This window comes from Apis laboriosa, unplaced genomic scaffold (assembly GCF_014066325.1).
Source record: "Apis laboriosa isolate Shangri-la unplaced genomic scaffold, ASM1406632v1 scaffold42_cov153, whole genome shotgun sequence".
NCBI lineage: Eukaryota > Metazoa > Arthropoda > Insecta > Hymenoptera > Apidae > Apis > Apis laboriosa.
In genome coordinates this window covers 1,122,067-1,148,753 of record NW_025223257.1, presented here as the reverse complement: position 1 = coordinate 1,148,753, position 26,687 = coordinate 1,122,067, and the positions used below count along the sequence as shown (strand labels likewise).

At 45.7% G+C, this 26,687-nt stretch overlaps 1 protein-coding gene across 5 annotated transcripts in view; it reads right to left on the bottom strand.

Annotated features, from left to right (window-relative positions):
• LOC122716180 (basement membrane-specific heparan sulfate proteoglycan core protein-like) overlaps positions 1-26,687 on the bottom strand; it is a 126,556-nt gene that overhangs the window by 9,272 nt on the left and 90,597 nt on the right. For 3 of the 5 annotated variants that reach the window (XM_043939028.1, XM_043939029.1, XM_043939031.1), the window contains 2 exons: positions 2,718-2,928; positions 589-648 (listed from right to left, as the gene is read on the bottom strand). In XM_043939028.1, coding sequence (XP_043794963.1) covers positions 589-648; positions 2,718-2,928 — 271 coding nt within the window. The remainder of the gene's footprint in view (positions 1-588; positions 649-2,717; positions 2,929-26,687) is intronic. The other 2 variants (XM_043939030.1, XM_043939032.1) reach the window with 1 other exon arrangement.

The window sequence follows — 26,687 nt, the reverse complement described above, 5'->3', positions numbered from 1 at the left end:
CAGTAGTTAAACTAGAAACGATCAAACACGAAAGCAGAAGCACAAGGGAGTGTAACTTTGAACATCCACCGCGAGGCAGGTCGAGCACGCGCCCTCTAATCTCTTTCGTGTATCTCTCGGTTGCATTAGAAACTTCGTCAGACCCGATTATATTCCGGGATTAATAATTTAGAGGCAATTAGAAAACGCGTGTCGTTGCATACGTGGCTGGATTCCGCTCCTGTCTCGAGCGACGTTCAACGAAAATGGATCCCTCCCTCCCAGCCGGTTAAAGTCACCTCGACCAACCCTAGTAAAACAAAACCATCCAGACTGGGGGAGGGGAGGGGGATTGAATTAATTAACGTTAAACTGAGAGGGTGGACGAGAACATGCATCGATAGAGCACGAGCCGAGCTATATACAAAGAGACATGCTAGGCCACAAGCACACGCACACACGCAGAGAAAGAGAGAGAGAGAGAGAGAATAGATATATAGGAAGACAGGCACATCCGGTTGATCTACACACTTGGTCGCAATAAAACGTCTAGAGCAGCAAGCTTCAACAGCTTGGAAAAGGAATTCTGTTCTTGCGTGATTCTCTAACCTGAGTTGAACGTCCGGTGAATGGCGTTCGGTGTGGTGGTGGCGGGGACAGGGGCACTTTCTGGAACGGGAGGACAGAAAAGATATCGAGTTAATCGATTTCGTCGAGAGATCTACCGCTTTGGGTGGGCTTTGGGGGGTGGACTGGGGAACTTGTCACCGAAACCATCGCGATATAGATTACTCCATTCGCTTCTTCCCCGAGTACGTATGCAGCATATATACCGCATAGTATCGTGTACGTGTGTGTGCATATGTGTGTGTGTGTGTATGCATCGTTGTTCATTCATGGCGTCCATTCGTGGCGCTCCCTTTTTCTTTCCGTCTCCAGTCACGGATCGTCGTTTTCTTCCGTCGCGATAACAGGTTCGCGGCTCTTTTAGAATGTACGCGCATTTATCTTGGCCCACGTTACGTGAATTCCACGGGGAAAAGTTTGTTTCTTCTCTCTCTCGGTTTGTCGAGTCTCGGGGAATGATATATCGCGCATAACCCGCGCGAACCTGTTATCGATTCGAATAAAGGGAGCAGGGAAATTCTCCTCCTCCTCGAGTTTCGACGAATTTTTTAATTGCAGGATTGTCGTAGCGCGAAAAAAAAAAAAAGAAGAAAAAGAATCGACGAGCTTGATGTGCATATATGCATAGGGGCAAGTGCACGAAGAGGCTACGAACGTAATTAATGAACAACGATGTTCGTGCACGCAGACGATCCTTCGAAATCACGTGAATTCGCGGAAACAGCTCACGTGACGATGCTCGTGAAGAAGTTATCTAATTACTCGACTATCTCGTCTAATCCGGAAGTTCTCTGTCGGATCTTGCGTCCGGATTGTCGATCGAGAATGAATTATTCGCGAGAAAAAAAAAAAAGAAAAAAGAACTTCGATCAAACGTTTAAATTATTTGTCAAATTACTAGGCGGACAACAAACGATACAATTCATCATATTATTCAAACGGGGGATATCCCGATATTATTTGCAATTGAGAATTTTACGCGCAAACATTGTTACTACATTGTTACATTCGTTACAAATCATCAGTCGCGTGATTAATTGCGGCGAAGCAATCGTGATCATTAAATCCGTAGACGCGTAAAGAGCTAAATAATTGATGCTCGTTACGTTACGGGTGGTGATAATGAATTGTGATAAACGGTGATAAACAACAAGGCGTAGAAATAGAAAAAAAAAAAAAAGATATGAAACGTGATCACCGTTGGATGATTATATGAAACTTGATCGCGATAGAATTGATCGATTCGATATAATGAAACAAATATCGACGAATCGAAAAAAATACTTACGAGAAAATGAACGAGGGGGTGGGGGGACGCGTACGCGTTATCGCTTAATCGTTCATCGATCGAACGGCGACGATTCGCGATCAGGCTTAACACGCGGATAGAAACGATGCTCGATAATTCACGAGGACTTTTAATTGACGCCGTAACGTCGCCCACTGTTTGTAATCCGAAGTGTTGTCGTGGCCACGCGGTTGCAACCTGTGCTCGACGTTGACAGGACCATCAATTAGGCGAATTAATTGCGCAACAGAAGTACGCAGGAGACGAAATCGACGGGTTGCCGAGGTTGCACGTTCGGGCAGAATGTCACGCCGGTTATGCGAAATACGGCAGGGGGAGGGGGCTGATGATGATGATGATGATCATGATCATGATGATGAAAACGTGTGAGAAAAAGATGAGATGGGGGGGAGAGAGTCATCCGAGAGTTATCTCTTTAACGTGTTAACGTCTCTCGACGACGGTGAGATGCATGCAAGCGGAAAGCTTCAATCCTTTTTCTCATGCTGGTGCGTAAGTCAGGGTACCGGAAAAATAATGTGTCCTTCCTGATCGATCAGGTGATAGACACGTTAGACATAATAAGCTTTGAAAAATTGTCTCTGTTCCATCTAAACTCCATTTTACGAAGGGTAGTATTTATACAACGGTACAGGGGGTGGTAGACGATTTGGGAGACGATCGATCCTTTCGCGATTCGACACTGTCACTTCGCGACTCGACAATTTTAATTTGTTTAAATTTGATCGATAGATATTCGGTGTTGAACGCAAAAGGATCTATCGCGGATAAGGATAACCTGGTGAAATGATAGGAGGTTTACCTTCCACTCTCAAAACGAAGGCTAAATTCATTTTGGGCTCGGTGTTAACCTGGCATTCGTAAACCCCGGCGTCACGTTGCTGAACGTAATCGATCTTCAACGTCCATTCGTCGGATGCCTCGGGATGCTTCACCGAAAATCTTTCGTCCCCCGTGTACGTATAGATGGACGACGTGAGTATGTGTAAATCCCTTTTACGCATCCAGGATACCTGAAACCAAAATGGCGGGGGGATAAGTATCGTTGGAATTTCGAACGAAAATTCTGGGATCGGTCGACTTTCGCTCCTCCCTGAAACCTCGATATTCCGAGGTTTGATCCTGTTCCTAGCAGGCGCGCGGGGAAATCTTCTCCTCGAAACGAGCGAAAAGATTTGTTGCACGCCTGGATCCGATTCAATCGGCCTCGTTTCAACGAAATCACGGCAATTTATCCGCGGCAAAGATTAATGGAGTCGAGAGGAATTCTTTTAATTGCGTAATTTTACGGGCCATGATCGATTCCGTCGAACGTTCAAGATGGTTCTAATAAATTCTCCATAAAATCGCCAACGTCGATCTGCCGACGATCGACGAACGACGTTTGTTGCCAGCGACAGCGACGTTGTTGGTGCAGCGGAGTGACAAATTACAACGATAAAATGGACAACGTAAAATGCAACGTTCAACGTATTTACATATTAAATTCATTATCACTCGTATAATAACGTTTCCAATGATCTATCGATGCATATTGTTATGCTCTAATAATAATAATCAAATTACTACGTATTTCATATTTTCGAATGTCGTTATATTGCAGCATAAAGATTAACAACATTATGCAATTAAATTGCCTCGTTTAATCATACATTAATTCTATTTTATTCTACATTAATTTCACCGACCGTATATTCAACAAAAAAAAAAAAAATAAAGGAAAAATAAAAAAAAAATCGAGAAGTAACGCTTTAACGAAAAAAATAATCGCCTAAAGTTATCGAGCTCGTTTCAATTGCCAGAAATTATTGCTCCTCCAATAACTACTGCAGGGTATATAATCAAAAAAACGTTAATCGTCAATTACACGTCATAGCAATCGAAATTGAAGATTTTATCGTGGCGGTATTCGAACATTTTATCGAGTAATAATTGGCGGCGTTAACGACCGCAATGGATCGATAGAGACATTCGACAAATTTAATAAAACGGTACCCCCGATAACTCTGGTGGCAATGAGGGAGGGGGAGAGAGGTTGAAAAATGTCCGAAATTTCCCCTCCATCCGCTTATCGACATTTATGGGCCGATCGTTAAACGTCTCCCGTTCGACAATTACGCAAGTACGTGCCGGTCTACTACGAGAGCAGTTCTCTCAATGCCGAAAGTCACCCCTCGATGGATCCTCGAGAGGAGGCGTCGCGCGTTTACGGCCGTCGCCGCTACTTCTAACCCTTTGGCAATGGGGGCTCGTTAAACGTATGTTCCACGGGAAGAAGATCTCACCCCTCGTTAATTATTCCAGACTGCATCCTTCCACGACGCTCACAGAGAGAGAAGGAGACGCGACGAATGGAATGGAAACGCAGAGGCAGAGGGTTGAAGAGGAGAAGAGGAACGTCGAGAGGAAGGACGAAGGGAATAATGCGATCCTTCTCGGTCGAGCAAAGAGAAAAGACGTCGAAAATGTCTTTAGAATCCCTCCCTTTTCGACGTTTTGGACGATCTATAGGAAGGATCCAGAGTTTTTACGTTCTCCAATTCGCGGGAACGCGAATTAATCGAATCGTTACGCGCGTTGTCATCGATCCTTTCGCCATCCTACCGACTATACATAAACGATATTAAAACTCGATACGATGAATTAAAACGACGTTAGCACGTCGCTCGGAATAATTCTGTTTCCGGATCCGCGAGAATAATCCGTTTCTCTCCCGCGAGATTCGAATTTGCGGGGTGAACATTTTTTTTTTTCTCCCTTCCTCTTCCCCCTCTCGAAAATTCTCTTCCCATCCGGAATTTTCGAGTTTTTATTTCGATACGAATCGAGGCCGCGTTTCACGCCAGATATGCCTCGCGAATTTATTCTGCCAACTCGAGCATCCGTGGTAACGAGCGATATGGGAAGAGGAATACATGGATGGAAAAGAGACAAGATCCTTTTAACTATAATATTTCTCGCACGACCATTATCTTTATCGTGTTCTCCGTTACCGGAGGAACAGATCAGTTATCATTTGGCGCCTTTTATATATATATATATATATATATATATATATATATCCAAATGGACCAGCAACTTTTCCCTTGGGGAAAATTAAATATCTCGCGGCTCTTGCCGCCGTTTGCCCTGCGGGGTCGAATACCGTTCGTAAGTCAACGGCGGACATCTTATATAGTTTCGAACTCGAGTTCTCGGCATCGAGATTACAGGGAGGAAGAGAAGGAGGGAGAGCAAGAATGTTACGTGCTCCACGCGTTATCGCGAAATTTCGCCCCTATTAAAGTACAACGAGGCAAGAAATCTGCGAATAAAAGGATCGTGCTTCCAGTGGCGCCGCGGCTGAAACGTTCCGCAACGAGGCACCATTTTAATTACAGAAATATTTTTCCAACGGGGAGGGCGGACTGAATACAAAAGCCACCCGTCTAGTAAATATAAATATCGTTCGAGTTTCTGTAGAGAAACGTAATGCAAATTCCACCCCGACCGGAGAAGTTTCTTTGTTTTTTTCCTTTTCGTTTTCTTTTTCTTTTTTCCTTTTTTTTTTTTTCTTTTCAAGTTGGAACTACAGTTTTGCCGGAGTTCGGTTAGCGCGAATCTGATTGCGAATCAACGATCCTTTTAACATTCCCCGAATCTCTTACGAGCTCTCTTCAAAGTAGCTCTAATTGAATTTTCTCTTTTGCTAAAAATAAATCCTTATCCATCCACTTGAAAAAGTTTGCTTGCGCGACGAAAGGTTCAAAAGGGTCCGTTTAAAGGGTTAAACCCGAATCGGCCGTGTTTCCCTTCGACTGTTTAGAACGAATTATCGAAGGACAAAGAATACCCCGTTCGCAGTTTCTTCCACTTTCCAGCGCCAAAAAATAAACGAGATCTTTCTTCTTCTCAGATCTTCTTCTTAAATCAAAGATCAAGAAGAGGATAGAGATAATTTGCATTTCATCCTCGTGCCACGATTCAACTCATCCCTAGCTCGATTCGAGATCGACGAGGGATACGTAGGATATAAAGGAACGATATAGAGAGATATTCCTCTGGATATCCGAGCCGTGATACCACTCGATACGTAAAACATCTCGTACGGTACGCAATTTGCCGGGTGGCAAGCAGCGTGTAAGCCTTTTCACCGGGTCTTTGGCCTTTTGAAGCCGGCGGGGGACTTGCCATTTTCTGCTCAGCCCAACCCGAAAACACGAGCTCGAAACACGGGTCTTCTCTTTGAGTCGTTACGCGCACCCTCCACCGCGATCTTCATTTCCTATTAATCCGCCAACCGTTCGAACCTTGAGGATTTCCCAGAGAGATTCCTATACTACTCTCCGAATCGAGAGCGAAGAGAATCCGGTTCCAAAACGGAGAAAGAATCCCGCGGAGGAGAAGCGAAAGAAGAGGACGGAGGAAAAAAGAAAAAGAAGAAAAAAGAAAGGAAAAACAGAGAGGCGCGTAGACATCGGATAAAGGGCACGTAGCGGTTTAACACAGCGGAATGGAGGGGGAAAAAGCGATGGAAAAAGTAGGGAATATGGAACGCAGCTAGGAAACTGAACGAATTTTCCTCGGGAATTTCCTTCGAGGTTCCACAGGAATATTTCCCTCTCGCGTCTCCCTTTCGCGCGCGACCCGCAACGTACGTACGTGCAGCCATTCTCTAAACGACGACGAGTCGACTGTTGCGGCCTCGACACGCGGAAACCTCGAGTCGCGTCGCGTTTTTCCGCGGCTGCGGTGGATGGGTGGGTGTCTCGAGTGACGAACCTCCCTCCCTCCCTCTCACATCTCTCGAGAAAATGGAGAGTTGCCTCAACCCGATGATTTTCTCGCCCATTCACGGTAATTTCTTCGGATAAAAGGTTTTTCGCGCGTGTACGTACGTACGTACGCGGTTGGCCGCGATGCAGCGTCAGAGGGGAAGGGGTGTGAGGAAAATGACGGGAACCGTTCGTCGTCGGTAAACTCGATTTACGGGAACCCCTTGATGCACGTCTCCCACTTGTACTTATCTTCTAAGCGCGCCCATCCTCTTCCAAAGAGGTTTTCTTATTTCGCTTTCCAGGCAGGAGAAGGAGGAGGAGTATTCGAGCGTGTCAATCAGTTTAGGGAGAGGCAGATCGGTTTGCCTCAATTTTATTTGCCACGTTGTACGCGAGGCAGACGCGCGACAAACATTGACTGACGGGGAGTGAGATGAGCGGGATGATAAAAGTACGGTGAGACGTTGGCAAATGGAAGGGTGTTACGGTGTTGTTCTCGAGTACGTATTCACCGAGATCCCTTCGAAGGGAGAACTACGAGGCGGGGTATTAAACGAAAGCTTTGATCTGTTTAAACCCAACGCAACGATGCATCGGGATATCTCGCGTTACGTAGTAGATCCTACCGTTTCTTCTGAATTTCGTGAGAGAAGGAAAGCAACAGTCTCGAAGATAGTTCGAGTTATTTCTTCGAACACGGTGGGGGGAAAAAAAAATGCCGATTTCGATCGAACATCGATGGTAATTTTATATCCGTAAACCGATGTCGATACGCAACCAGATAGAAATTAGAGATACCAATTAGCACGTGGTATCAATTTAATGGCCGCCCTCGCTGTCGTTCGTCATCGTCGTTGCAGCGAATTGCGTTCGACGTTGGTCGTCGCTCGTTGATTATCGTCACCGTCGTTATCGTTGTCATTACTTGAATATCCCATCGATTCCAGCTTCCCATTCCCCCGAGCTATTATATCCTCTATCTCTGTCGCCTATCTTCTCGTTCGCATGCCCGTTCATTACCTGGCCATCCGTACCTGCTACACCGAACACACCGAAATCGAGGCCTAACGTTTATTAGCGCCGCGTATTGCTTGATAAAATGCTACGAAAATTACAACGTGCGAATATAACGAGTGTCGGGAATATTTATTTTATATATATATATATATTTTACCGATTATGTTTTTTTGATAAATAAATAAACGTAAATCGAATCTAAGTTTTTTCATGTAATTTATTATCCCGATTCGTGCATTCGATCAGATTCGCTCGATTCTATGCAAATATTATAAGTTTAAAATTACCAAGTTACGAAGCGCGAACGTTTCGCAATGATATATCGGATATATTCCTGTACACGATCCAATTATGGGAATTTATCCCGATAAAAAAAGAAGAAAGAAGAGAGAAGAAGAAGAAAAAAAAGAAAAGTGAACAAGGAGCATTTCAGATTGTATCGGGCGTTCCTTAATGAAATAATAGAGAATGCGGAAACGCCGAGGAAATTGCGCTGTTCGCGCCCCCGATGAGATGAAACGAGACTAATGCCTGGTAATTGGGCGAACTTCGGGAAACGGCAACCTGAAACGGTTCGCGAGGGAGAGGGAGGAGGGGAGGGCGTAGTTAGGCATGGCACGGTTCCAAATTTCGCCCAGTCTCGCGTAAAATCCTCGAAACGTTAGAAAAGAGGAGGAATAAAAAATGGGGGGAGGGGAGAAGAAGAGAGGCAAAATAAAACCACTTCGAAGTGGAACAAGGAAATCCCCTGCTCTACCCTAACTTAAACTTCCACCACGTTTCTCGTTTCCCGTGTAAATTTCGTCGCGCGCGGACGAATTTTCACGTTTACTTCAACGGGTCAAAGTTGGCGCGCGAGAAACTCCAAGAGAAATGAGAACGGAGGGTAACGAAAAGAAGTCGGGCGAGAGAAAAGGAGCAAGGAGAGAAAGAGAGAAAGAGAGAAAGTTTCAACGAGAAAACCGATCGAACCTATGGGCTAATTAGTATTTGCGCGGCTCTCTCGTAGCCTAACGCGAGGACTACGTCCTTCCCAAGCTTCTGGCTCTACGTCAAGGCATTGCCAGCGCTGTCTTGGGGATAGTTCCCGTTAATGAGCTTCTGGTAACGACGTCTTTTTCCTCCGCTCCCATATATCCTCGCGGGATCTTCTTCCATCCTCGCGCATTCTCTCGCGCCTTTACCCCTTTCCCCATTCCCACCCTCATCGTTCAACTATTCCCAGAGTCGGCCAAATATTCACGATCCTCTGTATTCGACGTATGGTCGCGCCACGGTGGAATCGTCGATGGAATAATGGCGTTCCCCAACTTTGAAATTATACATGGGGAACACTTTGCATACTGCGCACGCTGTTTGTGTGTGTGCGCGCGGAAACGGAATCTGCCCCCTCCTGCCGCCCCCCTTTTTCAACAGGGACGAATGCCACGAATTTAATCGAGCCCGCTTTCCAACCCAACACCTTTCGACCAATGGAATTTTCGCGAACGGCGTTACCATCGAAAACGAGAAGAATTCGGCTCGCTCCTCGTTCTTCGGCTCATCTCGATCGAGCGCCAATATTTTTATCAAGCGATCTTCAAACTCTGGATGGATTCTTCTCGAGAGAAAAACTTTGAGCAGCGTGAAGTTGTTCGAAGGAAGTAAGTAAGTAAGAAAGGAAAGAAGGAAGGAAGGAAGGAAGGAAGGAATTTGTTCCAAAACGTTGCGTTTCTCGCCTTCCCTTAAAATTCTCCACACGTCCAAAAAAAAAAAAAAAAAAAAAAGCTCGTATCCAAGCCGCTTCTATAAATCTATCGCTCAACTATCGCGCGCGAGGGAGGCCAATAAACGCTACGTACGAGGAGAGCTGTCCTGAATCGCAGCGGGGATCTGTCTGGAAAAGAAGGGTGGTGGCGAAGGGGTAGTTTGCGAGGTGAAACGGGTTGGCGCCGTTCGATATCGAAAATTAGAAATTCGAAGCAGGTAGTGGAGCTCTCTACTACTCTACACGCGTGTCGAGAACGTGTCCATGTTGCACACATTTTGCCCGGTGACAGATAGCTGTCCGTGAATAGAGGGTGGATGGACGCGTAACCTCGACCATTGCTTGTGAATGCAAGCTTCGAAAACACTTCGTGATCGTGCCTCGTGTTCCCGCGCCGCATAAATCAAACAATATCGATCACCTGTTTACTTTTCCGCCTCCGCCGGAGCAACGTTTGCTATTACTATGTCGCCGCGGAGCAATATATCGAGGGCTCGAGGGGAAGGGATCCTCTGTGTGCGTATTTTTTTTTTTTTTTTTCTTTCACCGCCACTCTTCTCTCATATCGTATATTCTCGCAGAGAATTACACGGGATACGGCCGATTTAGCAAACGAGCCGCGCTTTTGCTCGAGATGCTGTCTATAACGAGTCGAACGGAGGAACATTCCTAACAACCTAAGGGCACAAGAAACGAGATTAGCCGGTTAATGGATTCCGGCCACGCTTGATTCGATGATCCGAGGGGAAGTAAATTCGAGCGATTTTGCGGTACGTCGCGAGTAAAACTCGCTCGCAGTCGGATTCAAAGCGGAGGAGATAATTTCGGGTCGAGTAGATGGAGGGAGGGGAGGAGGGGATAGGAGTGGACGACGACCCGAATGCGGTACCGTTTTGCTTTTGATCCATTTTCGAGGGTAAAGGGTTTTTCCTACATTTTCTCCTGGATCATCTTCTCGTGGATTTCCGAAAGGGAAGAGTTTCGATCAATTACAAAGTACATGGGTAAAATTCGAGGGAAATAGCGAGGGAAATAGCGAGGGAAATAGCGAGACGTACACGTCGGTGGGAATCGCTTGAGGTACGACGAAGTTATTCGTACTCGGATTCTCTATCTGCGCATCTCTTTCCTTCTTCTTTTTTCTCATTATATCTATCCATATAGGATAGATTTTCCTTTCCTCTTCCTTCTTCTCCTCGTTCGCGGATCAATTTTGACGGCAGGTTGATTGGAAAACGTTCACGCTCATTTGTCGCAATACGAGGCGGAGGATACAAATACGTCAAGCGTACACGTGTTATTATCCTGTAAAGCTCACTTTTATGGACGCGCTTTTATCAACGGTACGGACATTTGTTCTGCTATCGATATCGTGGGCCCAGCCTAAAATTAATGGTTGTTCCAGACAGGAAACAAGCCGTCGCCATTAAAAGTATCGCGCTCGGTTTAATCGACAGTCCTGGGGTAAATTGACTGATGCGATCGAGGCCAACGCGTAGAGTGCAGCATCCGATATACAAAAAAAAGGCGGGGAAAAAAAAGAAAGAAAAAAAAAAGGGAGGAAGAGGAAGAGAGAGAGGAGAGAAAAAACGGGAAAAGAGCGTTACCAACGCCCAGTTCCGCCTTCCATCTCGATATTTTGGACCGTTTCACCGATTCTCGAAAAAGAATTGGCTAACGAATGGTTTCGACCGTTCGAATCCAATATCTGAAATTCCTATCCGCGTAATGGGAAGCGTTGTATCCAACGATAATTCAATGCCCGCGTTCGCGTAAACGTTAATAAGTAACGTGATGGACGGTGTTGCGTAAATTACACGGGACACGTTGATCTGCGCTGTATTACCCGACTGTCAAATTCGATGTAATTTGATTGTAATCCGACAGACGGATCACACCTGAATCGGAGGACACCCTTCGACCGGGCTATTTCGTATAATTTATCCATCGTTCGTCGTCGTTCCGCCCGAGCGAGTTCCCGTCGCGTTGACGAATCCGCACGGATCGGCCGGAAAGGAAAGTTTTGCAACGTGATTATACGAGGGTCGATATTCGGAGCAAGCGTGAAACAACGCCCGAGAAGGGGCCGGTTACTCTTCGTTCCGAATGAGAAATCGTCCTATTCCGTCTTCCGCCTCTGCAGATGCAGCAACGTTGAGCAATTCGCCTTACACCCAACCATTGTTTCCCTCCCCTCCCCCGCGCGAAAACAGTACTCCCGTACACCGTGTAGAAATTTATTCCTATTTCCAAGAACGGAGCGGCGGCGGCGTCCCTCGCAATTACTTTCTTCGAGAACATTTTTCTCGCGCGAAGTTCGCCCTCGACCCTTCCTCCACTTTGCGTTTTCCAATCTCCTAATCCAATCTTCTCTTCTCCCGTTACGCGCAACGGCTATCCTTCTCACCACGTGCATTCTTTCTTAGCGCGTCGGTAGTAAAACCGTACCCTCAAAATCACGTCGCATAATTTTTTGCAGAACGAACGAACAACCTCTCGAAACGCCGCGTTTCCGATCGATCACGACGGGAAGAAACGCGACGGACGATGATCGGACGGCGAGAGATCAAAGCGGAGAGATCACTCGTCCCGCTCTCGTCGAACTCGTAAATTTTCCCGAGCGAGAAACTCGCGGCGGGCGTCGCTCGAAGCGTAGTACACCGAAGTAATTCGAAAGACAGCAGGCGCGGTTGTCGCTTACGTAAGCTCCGCTTGTCAGATCGAAGGGATGGCGGCTTCGTGCCCCGCTTCTTCCGTCCACCCACCCTTCCTCGGCCTTCCCTCCCCTCGCCTCGTCGACTCACCGCCTCGTCGACCCACCACCTCCTCCCCCGGTTTTCATCGACGTCGCTTCTTTCGCGCGAAAGGAAAAGTTGAATTTGCATTCGTAGCGTCGTCTTCGAAGAGAACACGATTCGCCCCCTCTTCTCTCTCTCTCTCTCTCTCTCTCTCCTCTTCTGCATCCCTCTCCTCACCTTTGAGACCGTCTCGTACCTTCTCTCGTCGATGATCACGAGGTGTCGATACGATCTTTCTCATCGTATCGTCCTTGAATTCAGATTTACTCGCGATATATAAATTTATAACACGGGCGCGTGGGCTGGAATAAAAATTCAACCGCTCGGTCGAGCTTTGAAATCTCCTTTCGTTCGAACGAGTCTCGACGCGATTTCGTTCTCGAGGCGATGCTCCGCGCGCTCGCCTCCTCTCCCGTTATTCGATTCCTACGGGAGGAGCAAGCCACTTTCGCAAGCGAACGTGTTCATGTTAATGTTCGCCAACTGTTAAAGCGCCAACTTGCGAGACGGAGTTTGCGGATTGTATAAATGTTGAGGTTGGAGGCCGAATGTTGGTGGTGGTTACGAATAAACGATGCACACTCTCTCTGGATACACGCGGGTTGAATCGAGAGGAATTCGTTGGATTCGCGAGGGTAGGAAAGAGTTCGATTTAAGATTCATAGGGATTTTTCTTTTTTTGTTTTTTCTCGTTCCACGCTGTTTCGAATATAAAACAGCGCGAGGGATAGAGGCAGGTGTGTATTCATACATTTCGATGCCTGTTGCTATCCTCCTATCCCGCACTACCGTCTTTGTGGCGTCGATCGCGCAACTTTTCGCATCACTTTCGCTTTTCATCGGTAATCGATCAATCATCCGTGCCGAAACGAACCAACAGCCCCGGGGGGGGAAATGTAAAATGGAAAAGTTATGTTCGACGCGTGTATAACCCCGCTGTGGAAACGCGTCATCGCGTGTTCGTGAATATTTAGCGTATTGAAAAATTCCATTTCGTTGTCACCTCCCCTCCCTCTACTAGAAGCGTATTTTAACGTTACTCCAAATATTGTTGGTCAACGTTGTCCCCTTCGCACGTACGCATTGTCACGATACACTCACAGAAGATACGCTTCGCTCGAGAATCGAAGAAAATCCGCCATTTTATTCACTTTATTCACTTCTTCGATTTTTACTTTACGCGATTCAATCGATGAGAAGAAAACACCTTCGAAAAGGATGAAACGATACACGCGATCGAATATAACGAGGGAAACGAAGATCGAAACTACGTCGCGGAATATTTAACGGGACAACAAACCGCTACGCACGATGAAATGAAACTATTCGCTATATAAGTGGGACGGACGTTTACACGCGTTCGTTCCATGTAATTAATGACCGTATTGCCGGAGCAAAATAAACTAACCGGCCACGGAACGAAAACAGGGGCACGAGGCAGTCGGTCACGGATACAAAGAGACATTGCAAGGTTATTTCATTAATCGTGAATTTAACATCGATCACCGTGCGCTCTGAAATCCGCACGGTTGAAGTCGAATCGGCTAAATGGAATTGCCTTGAAACCGGCCGCCCTCTAATAAACGGCACATCTCCTCTTTTCAACCTCACTCGCGTCCCCTTTCTCGCTCGAAATTTTGCAACATGCGCGCATACGTGGCCGGGATTTATTCATCCTCGACGAAGATTACGCGCGGTCCAGCGCGGCGCGTGATTGATCGCGCGACTTTATGCCGTTTTATTCTCTCCCTCCCCCTACCGCTCGCCTACTTTCTCTCGTCTCTCGCCCTCCCCCTCCCCCTGTTTTTTTCGCCGGCCTGTCCACGCGTATGCCTGCCACCCTCCCCGCCCGTCGATCATCATACCTTTGAAACCAACATTCCACGCGTCCCCTCCCCTCCCCGATATCGATTTCCTATAAAAACCTTCGGGGAGTTTTCCGCCGCGTTCAAAGGAGCATCGTCGGTCGGCGCACGGCCTCGACGGTGGTCCCTGAATTTTGAACAATGTCGGCGGGGAATAGATGGAACCGATGCGCGACCGTTTCATTTGCGCCCGATCAAAGGGAATGATAGAGGACACGGGGGGAGGGGAACATACGCGCATAAATTAGGCGAACGAGATATATAAAACCCTCTTTCATTCAACTTTCTCCCTCGTATGGAAAAAAGAAAAAAAGAAAAAAAAGAAAAACCGTTCGATGGATCGAGCGTATTAGTTTTAACATTGATTAAAAAAAGGAAAGAAAGGAAAGAAAAGGAAAGGAAAGTGGAAAGGAAACGTAGGAGAGAGAGAGAGAGAGAGAGAGAGAGAAAGTTTCGAGAAACGTGGAAGCGAAAATTGCACTTTCGAGATAAATTGATTTAGAGGATCGAGTTTGTCCAAGTCGTCGAGAAGAATAAGATTGTTTCCCGCAAGTGGAAGAGGAACACTCGATCGAGGGTTGGAGAGGAGGAGGGAGGTGTGTGTGCGTGTATACGTGTGTACAAGGGGGAGGGAGAGGGGCGAAGAACGGAGGGACCACGAAGGCAAACCAGTCCTTTAGGATTAAAATAAATCCTAATCTGGCACAGGTCGTAAAGTCAAGAGGGAGGGTCGAGCCCCGAGGCCTTAGGTCGTCGACGACGTCGAGAAGACAGAAGGATGGTGGAAGAAAGGGAGCAAATAAAAGGGTCTGAAACGCGCCACCAGGAAACGTTACCTTAGATACACTAAGCTTCTCTCCCTCTCTCTCTCTCTCTGTTTCTCTTCTTCCGCCTCTCCACCCACGAGATTTTCACCTGAACTGTGTACGGATATTAATCCCTTAGCGCGACGGAGAGAAAGAGGATTCCGCGTTACGAGACGTAGGCTTCTCTCCCCTTTGGCTTAAATCCATCGTGAAATTCCGGGCTATTTCCTCCAAGAAAGGAAGAGAGAGAGAAGAATAGAGAGAGAAAGAGAGAGAGAGAGAGATATCGAGCTCAATTTTATCAAGCAGGAAACTCGTTACGGTCAGTCTTCTTTGAGTGATCTGGGTCACTCGATTCCTCGCAAACATTCACCAAGTCCGGAAGTTCGATCGAGAGTAGTATCGGGTATGGTAAACGTATTTACTATATACAAGGGATGTTTGATGTTTGATGAAGCAACGGTTACCTAGAAAAGGCAAGTTCCCAGATACGGAACTGTCGGTGTGTCTTTTCAACACACGTTCCGGAAGATGGAAATTCATTCATACGGGAAGGATAACGCGGTGTGAATGTCGAAAACGTTTGCGAGGATTGGCCACCAGAACACGAGAGAGAGAGAGAGACACGATCTAGAATCTATCTCTCCTACAGGATCGATTGATAATAGGAGATAAGCTATTCTTTTCAAACTTTCCCCCGTCTAATAAATCTTTAATATCCTTTATCCCTGTGGCTGCCTCGTTGCATCTAAATATATATATATATATATATCGAGATAATAAACATCGATACGATCAAAGGATTCATCTCAGAAGAAGCATTTTCTATTTACGAGAGGAAGGTTTCGTACACAATAATCACGACAGACAAGGTTTCATCAAGGCGGCTATCAATTACGTAAAAGCAGCGTGGAGAAACTCGGCCCGTGGAAACGAAAGGAGCCAATATTTGCAGTAAACAAGTCCGCCCCTGATTTCGGATTACTCCGGCAACCAAGGATTGTAAAAAGTATTCCGTACAAACGAATAAATACAAACACGTATCCTACGTTGGCTACGTTTGCCACGGATGCTACGTGCCACCTCGGCCACGTCCGAACATCTCTCGGTTATAGCCGATGCAACTCGGTTTGCAGCTCGTTGTACCGTGCATTGTACCGGTGGGCGCAGGTTCTGGGAGAGAGAGGGTGTAGCAAGGTTGGTAATGGTCGAGCACTAGGCAAACAAAGTATACGCGTTGTCCGTGGGGGTGGCTCAGAGGGGTTGGCCTGGCTTCGGCGATGTTGAGTTAGCTCGAGATAGGTTAGTGTAGTCAGGCTAGAGAGGTCGAGTGTTGTACGATATGATACTCGACAAACGGCTTCCACGACCGAGTTGAGTATCTAGGAAAGTATGGCTGGTGTTCGTGCTAGCATAAAAATAAACATAGCTCGATGAGCGTGCACGGTCAAACCCTTCCAATCTTCCTCCTTTTCCTCCTCCTCCTCCTCCTCCTCCGTCTCTCTTTTCTTCGTCGAACGAAATTACGGAGGATGGGACAATTTTTAAAGAGTTCCTTTTTTTTCCTTTTTTCTTTTGGAGTGGAGAAAAGACGGAGATGATTACGATAATATTTAACGAGCATGGTCTGTCTTTCGTTTCTTTCGATTTGTTTTCGTTTAATCGTAACGAAATTAGGAGAGTCTATAGACTCACAAAAGAAGTTGGAAGACGATATCGTTATGGATCCGCCAGGGAATAACGATTTCAGGATTCTATTCAGGTGGAAGGGACTTGCAGTGTCGCTTAATTTAACAGTCAAAGAATCGAAACAAGGAGAATTGTTTATCCATGAAATGGATACGACCGAGGGGAAAAATTGAGTTCCCTTTCAGAGACGAGACCTTGCTCGAATAAAAATTCTCAAGAAGAATGCTTCGTTGGGGAGGACAGATAAACAGACCGGCCCCGTTATAAATGAATCGATAGAAAACGCCACGTTTTCGACCATCCCGATTTATCGTTGATTATATTTTTCCACCTCGAATGCCATCCGCAACTTCTTCCCGTACCTACAATTTCGCGAAAATTATTTCCGTGGCGCATTTACCGCGGATTTTCATCGCAAATACGCTCACCGACCGCTTTCATGGGCCATGAAAAGTCCCCACCACCGAACATATCATTTTATCGAACAAAATATCCTGGATTGGAACCGTAAACCCGGTGTTATGTCGTGTCGAACAACAGCTCGTTTCAATCGCTCGCAGAAAATTACGAATCGTCCACGATCCTTTGATCGGGGAACTTTGTTATTATCGAATGAAAAAAATACTCTCAAATTCCGTATCGAAGTCACCTAAATCCCATTCTTTCACCATGTTTCATTACGTTATCTCTATCTATAGATCGATTCCACTGTGCAATTTTCCCCANATATATATATATATATATATATAAATTGCAAATTGATTCGACGCGACACATCCACATCGCATACAGTTATCACTTTGTACGAGATAAACTCCGCGTAGATAGATGTATCGTGGAGTTAACCGGCGTCCACTTCGGTCCAGACTTCAAAGAATCAAGAGAGATATAGAAATACCAACAGTGAGAGAGAGTGAGAGATATATTTGCGAGATTTCGCGTTACCACGGTTGCAAATCGATCCCGCCGAAGACCCGCGTCATCCCTTTCCACCCCTGTCCCACTGTCGGTCGGGCGGCTAGGTTCGTCGGTGACCCCATTTTTCGTAGACACCGGCCCACTCCTGGTCTTTTTCATTTGTTATTCACAGGTCGGTGATTTTTAAAAGAAAGCCTCCGCAATAATTATTACCGTGGGCAATCTTTGGCCCGCATTCAAAGAAATCGTCTGTTCCAAGAGCGTTCCAAGAGAGCGCGGCTGTCGTCGGTATCCAGCCTTCTGCTCTCTCGAAAGAGAGAGAGAGAGAGAGAGGAGGGGTAAAAATCGAGGCTCGAGGAGAGAAGGATGTAGAGGAGGGAGGCTCGGGGAGAATATAATGAGGGAAGCCTTACGGGTTTTACGGGATCTATATTCGGCTCGTCATTATTGTCGTTCGTTCGTTCCTCGTGTACGAATTTCTTCCCCTTCTCCCACTTATTTCCACCCTTACTGCTTACTTTCTCTCTCCTCTTTCTTCTTCGTCTTTACTCTTCTGCTCCTTCTCCTTCTCCTTCTTCTTTCTTTTCTTTCTTTTTCTTTTTATTACTTCCCCCTTCCACAGCACTTTTCCACTCAAGACTATTATGTTACCGGCACAATGCCCGCCAATGAGGATTGAGGGGAACGATTGCTGATTCCGTATCCTCCAAGTATCAAAATGGTTGATATGACGGTACACTTTTCGATTACCTTTCTCCTTTCTCTCTCACTTCGTTTCTTCCCCTTTCCTTCGACAACATGTCGAGCTTTTATTTACACGCGAAACTCTCCTTTAGTCCCTCTATTTTTACGTAGAGAAATTACGTGTAATCGACCATTATCGAATCTTTAATAATAGTACTTAGTTATCATCCACATCGTTCTCGACTGAAAAGGGAGGAATCTCTCTTTAAGAAACTTCTCCGTAACCTCTTTATAATCCAACGTTGCGTCGCAAAGCGCAGCTTTTCTCCGGGGGTATTACCTTTTATCTTGATTAAACGCTCGAACAGAGATTCGTTTTTCCAGGAGACGCGGCGTTCTCCTCTCACAAAGAGTAAAAGCCGGTCGAGACAACGGGACAAAATCGCGGGATAAATAAGGGACTCGCGTGCAATTACGTGGACAGTTTAGTTTCGAGACGACGCATTTATTTCCTTCAACCTCCCCTCGCGGAGTGGGGAGAAGCTTTGTAGCCCGTTCAACTGTTCTCTCTGGTCAGACGAACAGAGGATTCGCTAATAGGCCTTCAGGAACAGGAACATGGCGAATCCCAGAAAGTCTCGTATAACCCTCGCCTCATCCCCCTCATCCTGTTTATTCCGGATTTTCAGATTCTGCTACGATACGGTTTCCCAAGTTGCGAACCGATTGTGGAGAGGACACGACGAGATTCGCGAGATTAATGTTAATCCGTTTGAACGTTCAATTGCGAAAATGAAATCCAACGATTGATAAAATTTCGATTACGTAAAAATATGATTCGAAACGCGTGTCTACTCGAATTTTGTCGTTCCATCGTCAGATGATTATTAACCAGTTGATCTATTATCTGGCAAAACTCTTGCTCGATTGTTATCGATAGAAAGTAATCGAGACTCATTATCGTTTGTAATTACTAGCTCGGATCAATTCAAATGCCGTCAAGGGCCAATTAATTCCTCGAGGAAACCACATCTTCGACGATTATATCTTTGCTTGTTTCTCTCTCTCTCTCTCTCTTTTTTTATTTTTATTTTTATTTCTTTTTTTTGTTTGATATTTGTATAACGTAAAGTTATCTTCTTATACAATTTGTACGAGCAACGAGCACTCGTAATTACATAACAACGAATTGCCTGCTCTCTCTTGTTTGCAATTTAATATTCATCGAGATGTAAAGAAATGTTTACTCGTCCCTGATTCTATTAATGCACCGTTCACCTTCGATAAATACGAGGCACTCGAATCGAGGTGAAAACTAAAATTCGCAATACTTTATTGCTCTGTATTGCGGTTTCATCTCGATTCAAACTCGATCGTTTATTATATTCGATAATAAATGGATTGTTTAATTAACCAATGAATGTAGATTTAATTGTTTTACGCGGTGGAGGGAAATCTCTTTCATTCGAGATTATAAATTACGCGTTCTATAATTCCAACACGCAATGTAATTTTAAAATTTTCGAAAAATTTTCTACGAATTATATTAATTTTGATGACGAATTTTCGTAAAATAAAATCGTAACCGGTTGAAAAGGGAAATGACGGGATAAAACTTCTCCCGATCCAACGCAAAAATACATTTCGTATTAAGTTCATGTCTCGCCTATTATATCACTTTGCAGAGATAATGAATTCCACTTCGTATGTTCCAAACTCTGTCCGATTACACATGATGATGTACGTTTGTAGATGAATCCTCGTAAAAAGCCTCGTAAAGAGCGTGTAACCCGAAGAGTGCTCTTGTGAAAATATTAAAAAACGCCCGAGATTTAACTGGATCTTCCGCAATTATATTCTCGTGTATGCTCTTCTTAAGCATATATAATATGTACATATAGAATGCCTCGTTATAATAAACAAAATATGCAAATTACCAATGTACGAAAAAAAAAAAAAAAAAAAAGAAAGAAAGAAAAAGATCGAGACAAGAAAGTAAACGGTTTCGAAAGAGGCATAATCCGTACGTATAATTAATTTTTTTCAAACGAATATATCATATATTATCCCTCCACGAATATTTCCACGAATCCATTAACCTCTTCCTCGCAGCATCCCTACTTCGAATCACCAGCTACAAGTCTCTTTGATTGACTAGCAAGCATTACTTACGAGAACGGTTCTCATTACGCGCTACCCAACCACCAGTGTCGTGATTTCCAACCCTTTCAACCCCTTTCGTATCCAGTCGAGACGTAGACGTCATCACCGTGAGCGACGACGTTCCACGACGCTAGCACCGGGAGAAACGGGGAGGCGTTATATCTCTGGCGTCGAGGCGTTTCTTCTTTTGTCTGTCCGCAATTACGACGCTTCCATTCAAAACACGCCCCCTCTGTGCACGATTGTGTTACGCACAAGGATTTCTCGTGTCGAAGTGCACGAGGGTGCGCCACTCCTACACGACTCCTTCTTCCTCTCCCAACGGTTCTTCCTTAATTTCGTTCGTTATCCACTCTTGTTGACGCGTTGTTGCGTCCTTTTCTTATCTCGCGTTTCGTTATAGCGGCAAAAATTCAAACGCAAGCGATGCAATCCGCGTGTTACGGGGAACGAGGCCTCTCCTTCTCCTAAGGAGAAATCGCGAGTGGACGTCAAGAATAGAAAGTTGAGAGACCGTCTGGGCTCGCTATTTTACGCTCTTTAAATTCACTTTAATTAAAAAGTTTAAAGCGCATTCGTTCCTTCAATTTATCAGGCCAGGAAGAGCCAACCCCTTTTCCAACGAGGGGACGACGTTCCTTCACGTTCCCAGGCGATACATTATTAAACACTTCCTTTTATTACGCAATTACAGGCGGGCGGAGAGAGAGAGAGAGAGAGGGAGACGGATCCGGCTCGCGATTCCAAAACTTTCGTACCTCTACCTCTTTTCGTACCTCGATCGCTGATCGTTTTAATTACTGTAACGATAATAATTAACGCGGAAATTCAACGCCCAAACGGGGATACAGTCTTTCGATGAAAGATTAACGAGGGAAACGATACCCTCCTCCTCCTCTCTTCCGAATTATATCTCGGAAATCCCGAAACAAGAATGAAGTTATAACGAAACGATAAATATATTCAAACGAGATTCTCGATCTTATCGATATATAATAACGATTTCTTTCGAGAGATTATACTCGATATCGCTATCTTCCACGAAGATTACATTTTACGTTATAAAGAGCTTGTTCAAGTCGAATCTATCTCTCTTTCTTTCAAGAGCAAGCGTTATAAACGTCGACGCGACACATTCAGACCGCTGTTCAATCACCTTCTCAGTCCGATTCTTTTCAATCGGGGGGAGAAGGAAAGTTCTTTCAATTACACCATACTTACAATCAGTACACTCGACGGTATTAATGTTGCTCGAAGGGACAACATCATCGATGGGAAAAGGGTTTTCGTGATATCCCTTCTGGTCACGGGAATCTTTCAACCAGGAGGTGTATTATACACAGGAGGTGGGTCTGGCAGCAGTCGCGACAGGATCGATTAGCAAACTCGTTTTCAGTTGCAGTGTGCAGAGAGAGAGCAAGAGAGAGAGAGAGAGAGAGAGAAAGAGGATGCAGACGTGTTCCGGGTGAAGCGCATGGTGGGCAAGCGAGGGTTGAACCGGGTGATACATAGATGGGGGTGGAAGGGGTGGTGGAAAAAAGAAATGAAAGAGGAGGAGGGCCGGCCGTAATATTCCACGATCGTTATTGCGAACCACGTATCTCCGATGGAAATCATTTTCGAGCCGCAGACTGCACACCTAACCATCATCTCCGTTAATGACTGTCGCTCAGACCCAGACGGATGCCTGTACGAGCACAAAACGCCCACCGTTTCTCTATTCGTGAATATACAAGGGCCCCCCTCTCTCTTTCTCTCTCTACGTATGTGTAGTATACGTATGGCTCGAAGGGAAAAATCCCCTTCAATCGGTGGTCGACGACGGTGCAGAAGAGTAGACTACGTAGGGGAAGAAGGGTGAACGAATTCGTATACTTTTCGTTCGTTCCTTCTTTCGAGCTTCGAGAAACCAAGTCACCGTTGCCCTTTTCTCTTTCCTTTTCTTCTCTTTTCTTTTTTTTTTTTTTTTTTTCGGCAACGCGGCCATTGTCCGTGATTAAACGGAGGGGCGAAGGGCCAAAATGCTTCATAGAGATCCGTCGAAGCGAAGTCGAACGGCGTCAAAAGCCTCTCTTCGTTAAATCTCTCCTCGCCGCTCGTCGCCGCGCGGTAATCTTCCCCAGCATCCAGATGCAGCACAACAACCCTCCTTCTCCCCTTACGATGCTTACGTCTACGATCGACTCTCGAAAAGCATCGTTCGCGAATGAAGCTTTAACGAGGTCTCTCGCGCGAGAGATTCGTGTAAAATTAAAGCCTCCACCAAGTTTTCAGCCGGGCGAAAGTTTGATCGCCGCGTCTCCGTCTAGTCTCTAGTCGGAGGCAGCTGCTCCAAGAGAAGAGGAATCTCGAAACTCGTTATTCTTCTCGTTAAGGATGCATTCTCGTCGAGCCTATTTTCGCCCGAACGATCGCTCGTAATGGAAAAGATTTCAGAAACTCGGTTACACGGATCGTCGAATTACTGCGCAGAGTGGCCCGTGAAATCCGTCGGATTGCAGATCGATAATTGGAGAAGATTAACGGGAGATTGAACCGAGTGATCACCAGCAGGGCAAGTTCATACAGCGTTCAACGCTACGGACGTAAGCGGAGAATCCACGAGCGAGAGAGTTTCAAGGCGGCGGATCTCGTTTCCAGAATCCCAACGACCCAACGCCATCCCAATTCCATGGTGGCGCAGCGAGTTGGGAAGATTTAGGGGAGGTCGCGCTCTCATTTGACAGCCAATTACAATGCCACCGGCAATAGCGTCGAATCCAGTGGCGGAACTACGGTCCGGGAACACCGGCCGAATTGCTACCAATAGTGGTGGAGGCGTGCGGTTTGCGACAGTTCACCTCTCCCCTTCCTTCCTTCCTTCCTTCCCCCTATCCCTTCGAATCCACCATCACCGACACCCACCCTCTTCGACGTTTCACCCCTTCGAGGCTGCTAATCGTTAGAAAGTTTACGTTGGAATCGAATCGTTCAACGTTGCTTGCCACGGGATCCATGATCGCGCGCGTAATTCAAACACCATAAACCATTCCCTCCTCTCGGAATCCTTGGTAAGCTTCATATCGAAGGAAATATTTCGTGTATATATATATATATATATTTCATGCCATTAATGCCTCTTCAAGATCTCGAATCTACGAATTCCCTTCGGATTTCTGCGCCAGACTATTTCAAACTACGTGGTACGAAACCGTTCCCTTCGACCGGCGAAACTCGTTGTTGGAGGGAACCATTGGAGGCAACTTCTCGTACATCGTTGGAGATGTACAGAGAAAATTGTCTTCTTCTCTTGGAGGGAAGTCCTTCTATTAAATTCTCGTGGTTCGTCGGCGGATAAAACCAGGCTGAGCGGAACACGGCCTCTTTCTCGGCGAGATTCTCGAGTTTCCTCGCCTCGTTCGTTTGCCGTACGTCTTTCTCCCCACTTTCGGAAATGAAACTTTCCCTCCCCCCTTCTGGAGAACGAATCTCTTCTTGACCGATTGCTATTGACTCGCTTGAATTCGTATCGCACTCGAGTTCTCGACCTGTAAACGCTCTCCGAGTTGGAAAACTATTCGGGAGGAGGGGGGGATTCGAAAATCCGCGCGATAATCGGGATAGAAGACCGGCCAACCCCGAGAATTAATTCCCGAGAAAATGGAAATCCTTTCGCAACGCTGCGATAACAATAATAATTATTTCGTTCCAGCGGATGTATAACGTGGTTACGATTTTCCACGATGCCGTTTCGAGTCGTGAAAATTTAATTATTCAGGGGAGGGGAGGGGTAGCAGCGACGATTAAGGGTAGAAATAACGCACGGATGGAAATTTGATGCGCGTTTCATTCGACTCGAATGGAAAGGGGTCCGAATAACCGAGGCGAGGGGTGGTGGGTGAATGGGTGAAGTGCGTATTTTCGCATAGGTGTTACGATAGCTGGGGGGGGGGGGAGGGCAACAGGGGGTTGTCGAGAAACGTTACGGCTTAACGGAGTTTCCCGTTAACAATAATAACTTAGCGGAGTAACGAACATTTACGGATTCCTCTCTCCATCTACACCGGACTGTTCGCCTGATGTGACTATTCGCGCCATAAAATCTTGTAACAATCGACCGTGCTCTCTTAACTTTGCGCGGTCTCGTATTGCCGACGAATACGAGAGAAGCTGCGCTTTAATACCCGAACGCTGTTGCGTTACCTTTCGTAACAAGTAACAACTCTTTTAAAGCTCGGCGGAAATGACTCGCCGAGTGAAATAAAGCGGGGAAACAACTTTGCTGAGAGCGGTTTACAACTGTTACAGCAAACTTATTCATTTACCGAGGAATTGAATCCATTGCTGCGTGCCGTAACGTGAAAAGAGAAGGGAATTTCGGTGTGGATAATTTAACGCCAACGATTGAATTTCAGGTATTATCCTCTTTGATCGGGGAATCATCCGCTGGTGGTATGCGCGTGCATAGTTGAAATATGAATTTTGATACTTTAATCTTACGGAATTTCGATACTTTTTTTAAAATCGTTACATGTTTTCGCATTGAAATGTGGACGTAGCATAGTTTCGAAAAAAGGAAATTTATTTCTCTCTCTCTCTCTCTTTCTCGTCTTTGTGAGTTTGTCTTACAAGCTTTTTAAAACAGCTGTCAACTCGTCAACGTGAAAAGTTGACATGTCATTAAAAAAATTGGAAATTGACTTCTTTACGATTCCAAAAATATTTTAAAATCGATGATTCTCTCTGGTAGACTACTCGACAGTATCGCGGTCTATTAAAAGCTGATAAATTCGCGTGAAAGAGAAACATTTGATTATCTTTAAAATAAAGAAACGAAGAATTAATTTCCAAATATATTACCTTATGTAATTATCCCTAAGAAATACCAAAAACAAAGCGCAAAGAAACAAAATTCCTCGAGAAAGAATACTTTGAAGAATCGTCCGAGATAAAAAGCAAAGATTTCGAGATGCACACGTACGAAAAAAAAAAAGAAAAGAAAAGAAAAGAAAAGAAAAGAAAAGAAAAAGAGGCTACCATCTCGTTATCCCGCCAGCGCAATTACTTGAAATCGTATCTCTGGAGGGATCCCAGGCTCGGAGGGTAGGAAGCTCGATTTCTCGCGAGACAGTGTTCGTAAATCAGCGTCGCGCCCGCCTTAACAAAACCAACAACGCGTGTTTCGCGTTGGAGCTGGCTGCGAAGATAAGACGTGAGGGGGGGGGCCCCCGAAACAAAGGCGAGGAGGACATCCTCGACAAAAGACAGAGAAATGTCCCTGTCTTACGAGGCGACGTCATCGCCCTCCCCTCTCCACAGAGCGTTAGAGGCTCGAAGAAAAAGGGCAGGGGAGAGAGAGAGAGAGAGAGAGAGAGAGAGAGAGAGAGAGAGGAGGTTAGGTCGGGTAAATGACGAGGTTGGATGCAAATCACAACCGATTGTCTCTTGTTTCGACGCTTTTGTTCTTGCGTGTTCCCGCGCTCGAAGACCATTTGTCTGCTGCTCCGCTGTCCCTTACTTACCACCGAGAGATTGGCACTGTCTTTTCTTTTCCCCAACCGTTCTCTATTCAACCCTTTCGATCACGCGTTCAATGCCTAGCCGGATAAGAAAACGCCTCGAGAAGAGGATGAATCAATCGATCGAAGCCGAGAGCATTGACACGTCCGAATGGATATTTTAATCGCGAGTTGTTTCGATGGACGCGTTGTTCCGCTTAATTCTTACCCGGTGTGGTACAATGCGCGTGTACAATTGGTCGTTTGCTGGATAGAAATATCGAACTCCTCCTCCCGCGTGTAAAATCGGAGGGCGATACATCGTATAACGACAAATATTATCTCGGTCTTACTAGGAACTACACTAAAATGTTGATCGTCCATTCTGGAAACGTAACGAATCTGTCTAGTTTGTCGTCCATCGAATTCCCTATATGCGCGCGTTCGATTGTATGTTCATAAAACGTGACGCCTCCTCCACCCTCGATACGTTGTTGATTACAGAGTTATTTGATCATGGTATCACAGCGGCGTTACGTATATATATTCGCAATGGAACTAACATGCCCGTCAATGCGACGTACAATGCAATGTAATTTTATTTCGACGGCCGAGATACACGGCGAGCAACGCGCGGCAACCGTATCGATTACCACCCTCGTAATTAATGGTCATCACGCGTCCACGACTGCATATTACCCGATCCCAAGCGGAATACAGCACGCGATAAAATATATAAAAGAGCGAAATAAATGAAACCCGATAAGAGAGAGCGCCGGTATTAATTTCTTTTGGAAATTACGAATCGATTGGAACCGATCCGATTTCGACCGAAAATCGAAAACATCCGA